The sequence below is a fragment of the Pseudophryne corroboree genome, chromosome 3 (genome assembly GCF_028390025.1).
Source record: "Pseudophryne corroboree isolate aPseCor3 chromosome 3, aPseCor3.hap2, whole genome shotgun sequence".
NCBI lineage: Eukaryota > Metazoa > Chordata > Amphibia > Anura > Myobatrachidae > Pseudophryne > Pseudophryne corroboree.
Window position 1 is genome coordinate 562,184,962 of NC_086446.1, and position 14,558 is coordinate 562,199,519.

The 14,558-nt window shown below is 44.9% G+C and overlaps 1 protein-coding gene across 5 annotated transcripts in view; it reads left to right on the forward strand.

The window, feature by feature from the left end:
* ANKFN1 (ankyrin repeat and fibronectin type III domain containing 1) overlaps positions 1-14,558 on the forward strand; it is a 1,208,371-nt gene that overhangs the window by 382,173 nt on the left and 811,640 nt on the right. For all 5 annotated transcript variants that reach the window (XM_063961280.1, XM_063961279.1, XM_063961282.1 and 2 more), the window contains one exon: positions 11,603-11,797. In XM_063961280.1, coding sequence (XP_063817350.1) covers positions 11,603-11,797 — 195 coding nt within the window. The remainder of the gene's footprint in view (positions 1-11,602; positions 11,798-14,558) is intronic.

Here is a 14,558-nt window from a genome sequence, read left to right on the forward strand (position 1 = left end):
TCCTTATTGAGGGAAAGGTTTTAATCAAGACAAATAATATTGCTAACTTTATTTAAATGTTTTAAAGCCTTTTCATATTATTATTAACATCAATCCCTGTTTTCACGGAATGTTCTCAAAATGCAGTCTTGAAATTTAGAATCTGTCATCTCACTAGGGGATCAAGTGTGCATGTTGTATTGTAAGACAAATTATTTCTTCAGCACTAGAAATTATAGTACTGAAACTTTTGTTTTCTTCATATTTTAAAGAAATCATTGTGTGAGGTAGAGGGAATCTCAGCATTGCCGTTAGAAAGTTCTGTAGCACTGCCTCTTAAGTGGCTACACCTAAAGTAAAAAAAAAAAGTCTCACTTTAATTATACAGGTTTGCCACAGTTTGTAATGCTTACTTTTATTTAACAGCACTTTCACTTTTTCTTACTTTTCTATAAATGTAGTCACTAAGTTAGCCATCCATATAGATATAGGAGGAGCTGGGTGGATTGAAGGTGTGCCATTGTAGAAGTAGCTGCATTGGCACCCCTAGTGGGATGCGTTTACCATCCCGGCTGTTGGGATGCTGGTGGTCATGTGACTCAACGCCAGAATCCAGACACCACTCAGGAAACCAAAGTAGTTTTGCAGCTCAGTGAAAAAAGTTTAATTTTACAGAGCGAGATGAGGTCATCCCCATCTCTCTTCATACCCTACATCATTCATACCCCCACCTGTCATTTCCCTTTCATTATCTTTACTATTGCTCTACCCTGGTCCCTAATACTGCCTGTATTGTATGTGTGCCCTCATATAAACAGTTTCTGAACTGAAGCCTACAGTATGTTTCTAGATTGTTACATTACCCTCTTCATGTTTATTTGCTATTAGCCACTTTTTCTGTCATGCCACATCGCAGTAAGATGAGCATGGCTACACCTGTATATGAAGAAAAAAAACTGAGTCCTAAACATTCCTCACACTTTACCTCTCTTTGGAATTTGTCAACACACTCCCATCTTTCTAACACACATTTTCCTGAGTGGCCTGGTCCCTTCCTATACCTTTGTCCCCCTTTCTGGACTTTCCTTTTCTATACAAAGTCAAATTACAGTATTTGTTATACTACATCTAGTGTTAGCTATAGACTTCTCTGTCTTGGCAATATATTGCCCCTTCCCATCTTCCTTGGTTTCCCCCCCCCCCCCTTCCCAGTCTACATGACTCTTATTATTGTCCCCTTTACTATGCCCACCTCCGTATATGTAATCTCCATCCCCTTCAGCCCCATCTCTTCCCTGTTTCCATTTCTCTCATACAGGGCCGGATTAATAGTGGGGTTACTGTGGGCCCCACACACAAGAGGCCTCCCCACAGGGTCAGTCTGATCCACCAACAAATGAGAAAAGGTGCCCAGTGGAAAATAGCAAGGCAAGGCTTCTGCAGCTGTGTCTCTGAATGCATATTATGCACGTTGGGCCTAATTCATGTTTGTACTCAAATACAATTGTAATTGCGATTTTCTAGGCTATGGAACTGCTAATGCTAGCACATGATACTGCTGCCCTGGAATGCACAGAGACGCTCACCGGAGCCATCGCATACTCAGTTGCAATTTTATACGCATTCGCAACCTATACGCAAGAATAAGAAATATTGAGATTAATGGTAACCCTATGGCTACACAGACTGAATACAGCAGTAGCAATGTAGGAGCCATGTATTTGAATGTACGAGCTCACAGCTAATAGCAGATACCCACACCGAAAATGTCCATAACACTCCTGTATTTTCCCAACAATTCATGCAAGGGTTTTGAACATTAAACCTCCTTAGCCATATTCGAACATTTAACTTGCGAAGTACAGTATCCATAACAGTGTTGTTTAGATTCACATTTCCATTCAATTAAAACTGGGTGTATTTAAAACAACTCATTATTCTGCATGCCATAACTGGGACTTGAACTCACAACTTCATGTTTAACAATCAAACACCTAACACATGAGCTATTTGTTCCTGCATGGAAAGCTTAGTGTGTTGTGGCAGAGGATTGAATGTGTGATAGTGCACCCTGTGCTGGTCCTGTCCCCTGAGTGCATGATATCATAACATCACACAGAGGAGAAGGGGCTGTCAGCACTGGGATACTCTTAGCACCTGTAGAGACTGCTGTGTGCATACCAAGCTGTAGCTGTACTGGCTGCAGGGTGTCATTCCAGTCACTCTGCTATCAAGAAGCAAGGGTCGTGGGACAGCGACGGTGCCACCCCCAAGGCTAAGTGCTCTTTGTGATGACACAGTTCATACACCTCTAGTTACGGCTCTGGTGACTTCACACTACATAGATCTGCTTAGCTGCAGTGGGTTAAACTGACAACTAGATCCATATACAGTAGTTAGAATTATAAAGCTTATTATGCAGGAGCAAATAGATCCATGTTTGGGGGTCTTACTGCAGTACATGAGACTGGAAGTTCGAATCCTGGTTACAGCTTCCTGAGCAATGTCTGTGTTAAATAAAGGGGATTTAACTGATGGTGCATATATATATATATATATATATATCCTGTTTGCTCGGTAGCCAATTAAAACAAGCCTGCCTCTCCCCCATACATCAGTATTACATCATAGAAAAAAAGACAATAAGTCCATCATAAAGGGTTTCCAGGTACTCAGAAACCCTTCCTGCATGTGCCACTGCTCATCCCCAAACTCACTGCCTCATAGCCAGATACTGTATATAAGGAAGTTAAATATTTAATGCACTGATAGGCATGGTTCCAAAGTGGTAGGAAGTTTAACTGTGATGTGCCATATATATATATTTTGTATACCCTAGTGGCATCTCCCAAAAGGAATGCATAAGCTTCCAATTGTAAGTGCAATAAATTATCTACATTAACATTGAACTGACAATGAACATATCAGCTTTTTTGTGGAGGTTGTTGGAAAGCAGGAGGCTTTTAAATAACAGTAAAAGTGATCTATTAATTTATACACTGATATATGTATTATTAGCCCATATCTTACATTGCTGACAGCCTTGGCAAAACTAGGACTAAGCTTGAGATTTTACCACCCATGTCTGATGATCTTTACGTCTGTAGACAATGAAATTCTTGTTCTGAATCGGTCGAGCATCAAATCTTCCATTGGCTCACTACCATAAACTTTATATAAAAGCTTTTGGCAGACAATCTGGATAATTTCACAGCCAGAAGTAATTCACAGCATCTTTTTTCAATATTATGCAGCCATGCAATGATCTTCATTTGACATTAAATATAGTGTCAGTAATTTATTTGCAGGTTCTTGATTATAATCAAAGCTTTATTGGAATGAAGAAACAACAAAAAATTTTTTACATGCGTCTTTAAACTATTGTAAATTAGGTGAAATACATCAAGTATGAAGGAAATACATCTTAATTGATTTGTTAATAACATGTAAAACAAGTGGGTCAATAAATTAGACTAATTTATCTACACTAGGGCACCATAATGATTTGGTATCATCACATAAAAAAAAAAGTTCTAAGTGCATTATGAAAATATATACTGTCAAAGTAAAGATAATCCGGTGCTGAAAAGAGATGATTTACAAATAGCAGCTGATTAATGAATATAGTCAATCTTCTAAACCTCAGAATAATTAAATATAAAACAAACAGCGCCACTGCTCAGATGAAGCAAGTTTAAAAAGATTTATGTAGTAACATTTAATAGAGTGATAAGTAACAATAAAATTGATAATATGTAAAAACACATTGTAATATTGTATGTTGCAACATGTAGGTTGAATGGCACTAGTAGCACAGCTTATTCAGAAAAATGAGCATGGCTCTTATTAATGGACTAATCAGAGTCTGAGCAAGCCTTAGTCCTGGGATTGATGTAACCAGCAAAGGATGAAATATTACAGGCTCTGTGGTAGATGATGAGGACCTTTAAGTCAGATGAATTAGTGGACTGAAGCAAAACAGTCTCAGAGACTTGAAGCTTTGATCCTTAACCATAGTTCGGATTTGAATGCTGGAATTCCCAATAATGGACCAGAGAATGTGCAGCTCATTCCTGTATGCAGTGTCCTGTGCCCAGTTTTTTAACCAACGCATTTTGCTGTCCATGTGCAGCTTTTTCAAGATGATCTATAGCATAGGTCTGCAAACTCGGTCCTCATTACCACACACAGTGCATGTTTTGCTGGTCTCCTCACTGAATCACAAGTGAAATAATTAACTCCACCTGCGGACCTTTTAAAATGTGTCTGTGAGTAATTAGTACACCTGTGCACCTGCCGGGTTACCTGCAAAACATGCACTGTGTGGGGTAATGAGGGCCGAGTTTGCAGACCTATGATCTATAGTGTGCTTGATAGTGCCTTTTATAGCTGTGCCAATTATCTAATAGTGAGCAGCTGACCTCAATATATCACAAACAATATAAAATCCTTGTCTACATCTGAACAGGTGTATATTAGTACAAACTGGAGGTAAACCATTTATTTGTAAATCCGAGCAACCCTATGGTTGTGCAGAATAGCCATCGGAACTAAAGTAAGACGGTAGAACTAGTGGAACTACATACAAGGAGTAGTTGCTGGAATTGACACTCCTACAATATGGTCATGACAAGCCAATATGTTTCTGGACACACTGTAGCCTCCCCCATATGATAGCTATCTTTTAATCACTCTGCGTTCAAATATTCCCTTCGAGTGACATAGGTGATTCATTACGGCACACATGCATTGCAACTCGGACACATGCACAGTACAAAAACATAGGCCGTTTGCAGTGGCGGATTCAGGTGGGGACACCTAGGCATGTGCCTGTTTAGGATAATTTTTTTATCCTTTAGATCGGCAGCCCAGGTTGCATGTGTCCCCGACCCCATTTACGTGTCACCCGGCACCAGGTAGCTGGCCGCATAGCAACAACAGTGGAGTGGCACAGCAGCGGGGGGATGGGGGGGGGTGTAATGTGATTTTAGGGGTTGCCGAGATGTCACCCCTAACACTCCTTGTACCTCCCATCAGCCCGGGCTACTGCTGCCGGGTCCCGCCACTGCCCGTACCCAGCACAGTGACAGGGAGAAGCCCTCGTCTCTAGCATCTCCAGTGTTCCCTGTCACGCAGGCTGGGTGCCGGGCAGCTCAGACTCACCCGACTCCTCCTGCTATTGGGGGCATGAAACTCCACCTCACTCCATGCCCTGGCGCTTGCTCTCCGTCCCTGCTGGAGACCCTGGTTGACCAGGGAGCCAGAACAAGCGTCTTCTCCTCCGGCTCCCCCGTTCCAGCCGCTGTCAGTGAGAGTGGTGTCCCCAGCAACCAGCAGGGCAGAGGGGTGAGAAGGCCTGAGGGAGGATGAGAGGGCAACCACAAAGCTGCAGTGGATCTTTGGTAATATGGGGAGAAATGTCACAGGGGGAAGGGGGTCTTCTGTGCTTGGAGAAGATGATCTATCTGGGAGTAGCGGGGTCTTCTGTCCTGTGAGGTGTATAATGGAGTTGGAGAAGCTGTGATGTAATGAAGCACGGAGAGTGCATTGAAGTGGGGGAGTGCTGTGAGGTAGGCATTGAAGGGCGGGTAGTTGGTGCGCTGCCCAGACCTGGTTACTGGCCTCTCACCCTATCATCCACAACATCTGCCCCAAAGACACTCACCCTGTCCCCTACCACACCTGTCTCCGCACACTCACCGTGTCCCCTATCAGACCTGTCCCCGCACACTCACCCTGTCCCCTATCAGACCTGTCCCCTATCAGACCTGTCCCCGCACACTCACCCTGTCCCCTATCAGACCTGTCCCCGCACACTCACCCAGTCCCCTACCAGACCTGTCCCCGCACAGTTACCCTGTCCCCTACCAGACCTGTCCCTGCACAGTCACCCTGTCCCCTACCAGACCTGTCCCTGCACACTCACCCTGTCCCTTTTCAGACCTGTCCTCGCACAGTCATCCTGTCCCCTACAAGACCTGTCCTGCACACTCACCCTATCCCATACCAGACCTGTCCCCACACACTCACCCTGTCCCCTACCAGACCTGTCCCGCACACTCACCCTGTCCCCTACTAGACCTGCCCTGCACAAACACACTGTCCCCTACCTGACCTGTCCCCGCACACTCACCTTGTCTCCTACCAGACCTGTCCCCGCACACTCACCCTGTCCCCTCTCAGACCTGTCCCGCACACTCACCCTGTCCCCTACCAAACCTTTCCCCGCACAGTCACCCTGTCCCCTACCAGACCTGTCCTCGCACACTCACCCTGTCCCTTTTCAGACCTGTCCACGCACACTCACCCTGCCCCCTACTAGACCTGTCCCCGCACACTCACCCTGTCCCCTACCAGACCATTCCTCGCACACTGACCCTGTCCCCTATCAGACCTGTCCCGGAACACTCACCCTGTCCCCTACCAGACCTGTCCCCGCACACTCACCCTGTCCTCAATCAGACCTGTCCCGCACACTCACCCTGTTCCCTACCAGACCTGTCCCCGCACACTCACCCTGTCCCCGTCCAGACCTGTCCTCGCACACTCAACCTGTGCCCTATCAGACCTGTCCTGGCACACTCACCCTGTCTCCTACCAGACATGTCCATGCACACTCACCGTGTCCCCTACCAGACCTGTCCTCGCACACTCACCCTGTCCCCTGCCAGACCTGTCCCATACCAGACCTGTCCCCGCACACTCACCCTGTCCCCAGCCAGTCCTGTCCTTACACACTCACCCTGTCTCCCACCAGACCTGTCCACGTACACTCACCCTGTCCCCTATCAGACCTGTCCCTGCACACTCGCTCTGTCCCCTACCAGACCTGTCCCCGCACACTCACCCTGTCCCCGTCCAGACCTGTCCTCGCACACTCACCCTGTCCCCTATCAGACCTGTCCTGGCACACTCACCCTGTCTCCTACCAGACATGTCCATGCACACTCACCGTGTCCCCTACCAGACCTGTCCTCGCACACTCACCCTGTCCCCTGCCAGACCTGTCCCATACCAGACCTGTCCCCGCACACTCACCCTGTCCCCAGCCAGTCCTGTCCTTATACACTCACCCTGTCTCCCACCAGACCTGTCCCCGCACACTCACCCTGTCCCCTATCAGACCTGTCCCTGCACACTCACTCTGTCCCCTACCAGACCTGTCCCTGCACACTCACCCAGTCCCCTACCAGACCTGTCATTGCATATTCACCCTGTCACCCACGAGACCTGTTCTCCATGTCCCCAGCGTGATAAATCAAGGTTGTGGCTTGTGGCTACAGCATTCCCTGTGAGGCCACACCTCTTATGAGACCACACCCACCTTCCTAGGAGTGCGCGCAAAAGAACACACACACACCGCCTTCTCCTATCGTAGCCCCCCCCCCTGACATTGGAGTGGCAACAATAAATATTTAAAGAAAGCATAAATCCTGACCTAAAAAGGCCATGTATACAGTACCATAATTTTCTCAATATATCTACACTTACTTTAAATGAGCTATAGAAAAAATATGTACCATGTTTGGGCTGTTAATCAGATCCACTGGGGTTCACAAATGCCTGTTAATGGGCCTACAGTACACCACCCTTCTATCTCATCTCACCACTGTGTATATCTCCATGGACGTAGACAGGCCGGGCCCAGGTAATAGGGGCATGGCCTAATGTAAGGGGGCATGACCACACCTTCTCACAAGAATAGTTTATTTAATAAAATGTAATTAAGGCACCGCGATCAGTGCAATCGCTACCCCCCCCCACCCCACCCCCTGCACAGGCCGAGGAGGCTGCTGCTTGGCGACGGCAGCAGTCTCCTTACACTAACTGCCAGCAATGCTGACTGGTAAGGGGGGCTGAACGGGCGAGCGGTAGACCTGGACCCCCATGCAGTGGTGCCGAGAGAGGAAGGGAGAGGTCACTAACTACCCGGGCGCAGGTCTAATGGAGGGGCCCTGTGAGGGCCCAGTGGGGCCCTGAGCCCTTTCCCCCCTAACCTGTCCGCAGCAGCTGCAACTCTTCTCTGTAGCCCAGCACAGACAGAGGAGGCTGCTGCTTGGTGGCGGCAGCAGCCTCCTTACACTAACTGCAAACAATGCTGACAGGTAAGGGGGGCTGAGCGAGTGAGCGGTAGACCTGGGCCCCCACGCAGTGGTGCTGAGAGAGGAAGGAAGAGAGTACTAATTACCCATGCCCAGGTCTAATGGAGGGGCCCTGTGAGGGTCCAGTGGGGGCCCCAAGCCTTTTCCCTCCTAACCTGACCGCAGCGGCTGCAGCTCTTCTCCGCAGCCCAGCACATGCTTCTGTGTATTTTTTTCTAAGGGCACATGACCACGCCTCTTGTGAGTAGGCCATGCCCCCCGTGAAAGTACCAGGGCCCAGCCAAGTTCTCAACTGCCCTGCCCCCATGGTCCTCTCCATCATCCCGGGGCCTGGGTAATTGGTACCCCTCCCCTTTCGGCACCACTGTTTACTATATATCAATAAAGAGTGATTGACTGACAGTGCCCCACATGAATGAGAAGTTCGCAAGTGAGGGGTATGAACAGCTACTCACCCTGTTTCTGATACAGTAGAGTGCTCAGAGTAGAGAGGAGTATCGTTGTGGAGTCTTTAAAGTCAACGGATGCCCCCCCCCCCATGTGGGTTCGTCACACTGCTGAATCCACACTAACTACAATTTTGTTGTATATATAAACTTATTAACTCCACTTACAGTGGGGTGTGGATTAAAAGATCAACAGTGTCTAGATAGACAGTCAATAGATCGACACTGTGTGGTTGACAGTCAATAGGTTCACGGGGTCAAAACACTGACAGGGTCAAAAGGTTCACAGTTAAATTGGTGACATTGATTTAGGTCAACAGGGTCAAAAGGTTGACAGGGTCAAAAGGTCGACATGCAAATGGTCAACATACAGTAGGAAGACACATTGTTTTTGTGTTATTTTAACCCTTATCCTATCCTTAAACATTGTGCCTAACCCTAACCCTCCCCCTAGTCAGTGCTGTCTTAACAGCAGTGTAGGCCCCTGGACAAAGCAATGCACTGGGGCCCCTACCCATTCTCCAGCGGTAGGGATGGGAGGTTTTATCAGCGGCAGCTTTGGTGTCCTGCGGGCGGTAGGGGTGTTCTATCTTCCGTTTAGCATGTAGGACCTGGAGCAGTAATTTCTGTAATTGCACAGATGGGGCGGGAGGGAGAGCACTAAACTTTAGAAGGAGGCATTGGGATGAATGAAGGGGCCCTGGTACATGACTTCCAGGGTGGTAGGAGGTGTGTAATACGCAGGTGATGGGTGGATAGTGGAGTGGGCTTAATATCCATCATTTTCCAGTGAGAGGGCAGCTTGCTTGACTGTAGATATCACCTGTTCCTGTAAATAGATTTCTTAGCTTTGAATGGGACAAAAAGACTAGATAGTCCCATCTTTCAGAAGGTACTAGGGATTTGGGGGTCAGAGTTCAGAAGCCAAAGCAATCCGTAGACAAATATATAAAACCGCATCCCTGGTGTGTGGAGCTGAAGCAGGGACCAGCTGCTGGAAGGCTGATAGATCTGGTTCTGGGCATAGTAGTGACAAGCTGCCAGTGTCGACCGAAAGGGGAGAGTCCCAGCTTTTGGATTATACCCTCAGAAAAACTCTATGTCAGACAGAACCTGAGATATCTGGCTGCGAAGAGCAATTAACAAGCTCAGATGGTGACCACTGTTTTGAAGTCAGATATCTCTGGTTTCCCAAGGCCGATTTAAAAAAAATCTGGTACCCCTGGAAAGAGGGAACCCTCAGCTATCAGCATATGGCCTTTATACCTTTTGACCCTGTTGACTTATGTCCATGTTGGTTATTTAACTGTCGACCTTTTGACCCTGTTGACCTCTTGACCCTATTGACTGTCGACCATCACGAGTGTACCTATTGACTGTCCACCTATTTACTGTGTATCTTCCAGCCGTATACCCTTGCAATGAATGTAGACTTGTGTGTTATTATCTTATCCTTTAATTGCCTGTCTGTAGGGGAGAACATATTAATTACTGTATTAGATACAATTCAAATTAGGTGAACTAGTGCTGGAAATAGAGTTAGAATCTTACTGGATTTAGAGTTATCCCACAGTTAAAATAAACAACCACAAAAATTAATTAAAAAGTGAATAAAAGGCAATGTTTTTACTATGTCACAAAAGAAAAAACATAAATTTCTTATTGTGCTACCAATTAAAACCCTATGTATTCTGAAAACAAGACAATATAAAATGTATTCAGCCAAATAATCAAGCATTTCCTGAGGGAATATACTTACTCTTAACACACTAAGAGGCCGATATAATAAGGCTTGGAGAGAGAGAAACTGGCAACCAATCAGCTCCTGTCATTTTTCAAACACTGTAACATGACAGTTAGGAGCTGATTAGCTGGTACTATGGGGGAGATGTACTAAGCAGTGATAAAACTGGAGAAGTGAGCCAATGGAGATCAGCATTGACATAACATTTATAATTTGCATACTATAAAAGTATACAGAGCAGCTGATTGGTTGTCATGGGCAACTTCTCCACTGGCTCACGTCCAGTTTTATCACTGCTTAGTACATGTCCTCCTCTATCCACTTTATCTCTCCTGAAGAATTAATACATAGACACCCTAAGGGACATATGTATCAAAGCTTGGAGAGAGATAAAGTACCAACCAATCAGTTTCTGTCATTTTTCAAATACAGCTTGTAATACAGCTAGGAGCTGATTGGTTGGTGCTTTATCTCTCTTCAATTTATCTCTCTTTAAGCTGTGATACTGTACATATGCACCTAAGGGCCTAATTTGGAGATGCATGCAAACCTGATGGTTTGCATACCTGTACATCCGATAGAGGGGCATGTGCAGATCGAGTTCTGTATTGTGCCCCCTGAGCCGCAACCTGATTGGCAGGCTGTGACCATTTGGGGGCGAGGAGTGGGTGGAGCTGTCTTCCCTTTTTTTCTGGGAGTGGAGAGGCCAGAGTCTACATCTTGTAGCGCAAACTTCCTGGTCTCGGCTATGGAGCTGCGAGCTCCAATCTGAGTAACCTTATGGTTACTTAGATGGCCAATGGTCTTAGGACACAGCACTCGGATCTGCGATGCCAGTAGGAGGCGTGTTTTTCCCTCTGACACCTCCTACTGCATTAGCAGTTTCACATGGTTGCTGCATCCAAAGGTGAAGGATGTTAACTCCGTCCTTCTCTAAATCAATAATAATGTGATCTTTAAGTTTAGACTTGTTTACCTAGTACTCTTTCCATGAAGTCGATTTCCAGGTACAACAGTAATTTCACTTCAGTAACTTGAAGGATAAAGTTCGAGGACTTTATCTACAATCTATTATTTGCTCTACTATTTTGTATTTGTTTTCAATTATTTTATATAATTAGTTCCGTTATTCTGGGTAAATAAATATAGTTAATTTAATTATTTTATAATGAATCATCTTTTAAAAAAAATCTGAGAAAAATCTACTAATTCACTACTTACCCTTGCAGTTTTATTGCTGATGTGATGTTATACAGTACATGCTGACTTCTAGTTCTAGAAGCTAAATTACAGTATGTACTCATATAAGTATTCCTTGGTTTTATGTGCAGTTGTCAGCCTGGAAAGCAGATCCATGCACCTGATCGCTTTGGTGGAGGAAGCCCAACAGAGAATGAGCGAGTTGTCTGCAAAGATACAGAATGAGGGGCTGGGGGTCGACAGTACAGATAAGGAGAAGCAGCTCAAGTCCTGGGAGTGGAGATATCGCTTGTACAAAAGGATGAAGACTGGCTATGATCATGCAAGTGAGTACTTAAATCCCAAAATGAAACTACTGTACAAGAATGACAATTGTACCATTTTATTGGTTTGTTTTACCTGTTGATGGTTTATCCTAGATTTGCAATTCCATTAACAAAAGTTTGCAATTTACAGCAACAAAAGACCATTTTTAAAAAAAAACTATACTCTTTACGTTTCAGCAGACAGGGCTGGATAAAGGTTTATGAGGGCCCCTGGGCAACAAACCTGTAGAGGTCCTTAATTACCATAATGCATTTTAATGTCAGGGTTTTCTGATAAAATGTGTTAGTAAAAGGGGCCAAACACACACACACACACACACACACACACACACACACACACACACACACACACTAAGAATCTGCAAATCTAATAATAGGTTTTATTGAAGATAACAGGATACAGGTGATAGAAGACAAGCAGCAGTTAATGCGATAAGGTATCAATCTTTCCTGTGCTATGTACTGTGCAGCCGTACAACACTGTGACGCTTCAATAACACAGTGACAGGCTTGGGAATATGCAGACCCTTTTATAAAGCCAAGTAAACAACATGCACCTGCTGTCTAATTGTCCTGACCTTTAAGTCTTGTGACATGTTATGTTATTTTGGCTAATGAGTCATTCAGGGCTTAGATCTAAGCAGACACTAAGATCTAAGCAGATATACAGAGGAACTATATATCCTTCATGTAGTAAAAAGCTATAGCTTGTTATCCATTCCTAACAGGATGCTGGGAAAAAAGCTTAGATAGAAGGTTCATGGCATGTAAGCTATACTACTGTAGTCTCATGGTGACAACACTGTAATGCCTCTGTGCTGAATTATACCAATTATTATAGAGCAGTACTATTACATAGTTGCCTGCTCACTTAGATGAAATAAGCTATAATTTCATGAAAAGTTAGTTACATTTAGTTGATTTTGTTGAGAAGAGTGCTCTGCCCTGTCTCCTCGTTCCTACTGTCGGTGCTGCGGGGTCTCCATAGTAAAAGGAGGATACTGACATCATGTACGCGATCTCAGACCAACTGCACATGCGCATCTTTACAGTGTGTCTTCCTTCTTCTTAATCTTAAGATTAGGATGTGCCCTTGAGTGTCTCCAAAGAGACTGTGCCATAGACAAACTGCAGTAAATATATTCGTCACTGCTGGGTACTATATACTGTACACACCACTTGCATTAACCCGCTCCTGGCTGGATCTATCATACTGAATGTCCCTGCATTGTATTCCTGCTGTAATAACCCATACTTGCCTACTCTCATGGAATGGCTGGGAGGCTCCCAAAAATTAGGTGGCGCTCCTCCTCTGCACAAGTCTTCCGAAACCAGCCTGCGATGAATCTTGTCGTCATAGTCATGCCTCCCGCTATACAGTGCCGGTAATTTTGGAATTGTATGATGGGGTGTAGCCACAATTATGTGATTGCGCAGCCATGCACCCGACATGCCCGTGTACCACCCTGTAAATCAATCCACGCCCCCTGCACCGCCTCCTGCAGTGCCACCCAGGCTGCATCCACCCAGAGGGGCCAGCCAGGAAGTCGACAATTATGCATTAACTCTGTGTTTTATTAGCATCCTGTGTTCTATCTGGTTGTTAAACCAATTCCTAGTTAAGCTATTTATCATGTGGCCGGACCTCCATCACACACCACTGACACCTATCAACACCATAGGTTCTGCCAGTAGTTTTAACCCCCTCTCCCCACTGAAGAGTGATATAAGTCAGCCACATGAACAAACTAACATTATATACCAGTTAACTTTCAGTAAACAGAAGACATGTATAGCATGCTGCAGTAATGTAGCTAAAGCTGCATTCCCAGATATCTGTGGGAGTCGTGTTCAAATCAACACTGTGTTTACAGTGCGATCTGGAGGACCAATCAGGAGTCGCAGCCTCTGTTATATCACAGACTTCGAGACTGCAGCTTCATTTTGCCCTCCCACACACATCCGCCTTCATAGTTCCACACAGACTCAGATTTCATCAAGGATGTGGGGCTAACTACAGAACCCCATGATAAGGGTCTAACTACAAAGCCCCGAGTGAAACCAACTGAACAGAGCCCCTTGTAACTCCAAAAAATGGTTCCCTGGGAGTGTTGCTTTAAATAATAGAGATGTGTTCAAACCACTGTGTTTTGGTTTTGGTTCTAACAACACCTTCGATTTGTATTTCATAAAAAATGGTTGAAGCAAGTACAATGATGTCATTTTTATCTGTTTGTGTTAGTACATTAGTATTTATGTAATAAACATTAATTTATGGGCATTTACAATCAATTTACTAAAGAAAATCTCTTAACTGTGAACATTTTTACCAACACTGGCCAAAGGATGCTTTAAAATGGCTGACTGAAATTATTAGATACCAGATGTGTCCACATACAGCTTTGCTTTTTTACTCAATTTGGCACAACATGCAAAACACGGCTATGCTGTTTTTCACGAGTAGCGAGTGGATGGAATTTTAAATTTTTGATTGCAATAATAGAATATGTATAACGTAGCATATTAAAGAAACAAATTAAGAAAAATCACAAGGCATGGCTAAATCTCTGAGTCTATGGCATGCAAAACTGTGCCATTCATGGCGGGATATAGCAAAGATGTATGTGGACACATCTGTACAGCGGCAAAGACAAAAGGCAGTTTGAACATTATAAAAAAGAAAAAGAACACAGCCACTGAGATTTTAGTGATTTTATCCCCATCCTGCCTACTTCTCTAGGAAATGGGCGGGATGTGGAAG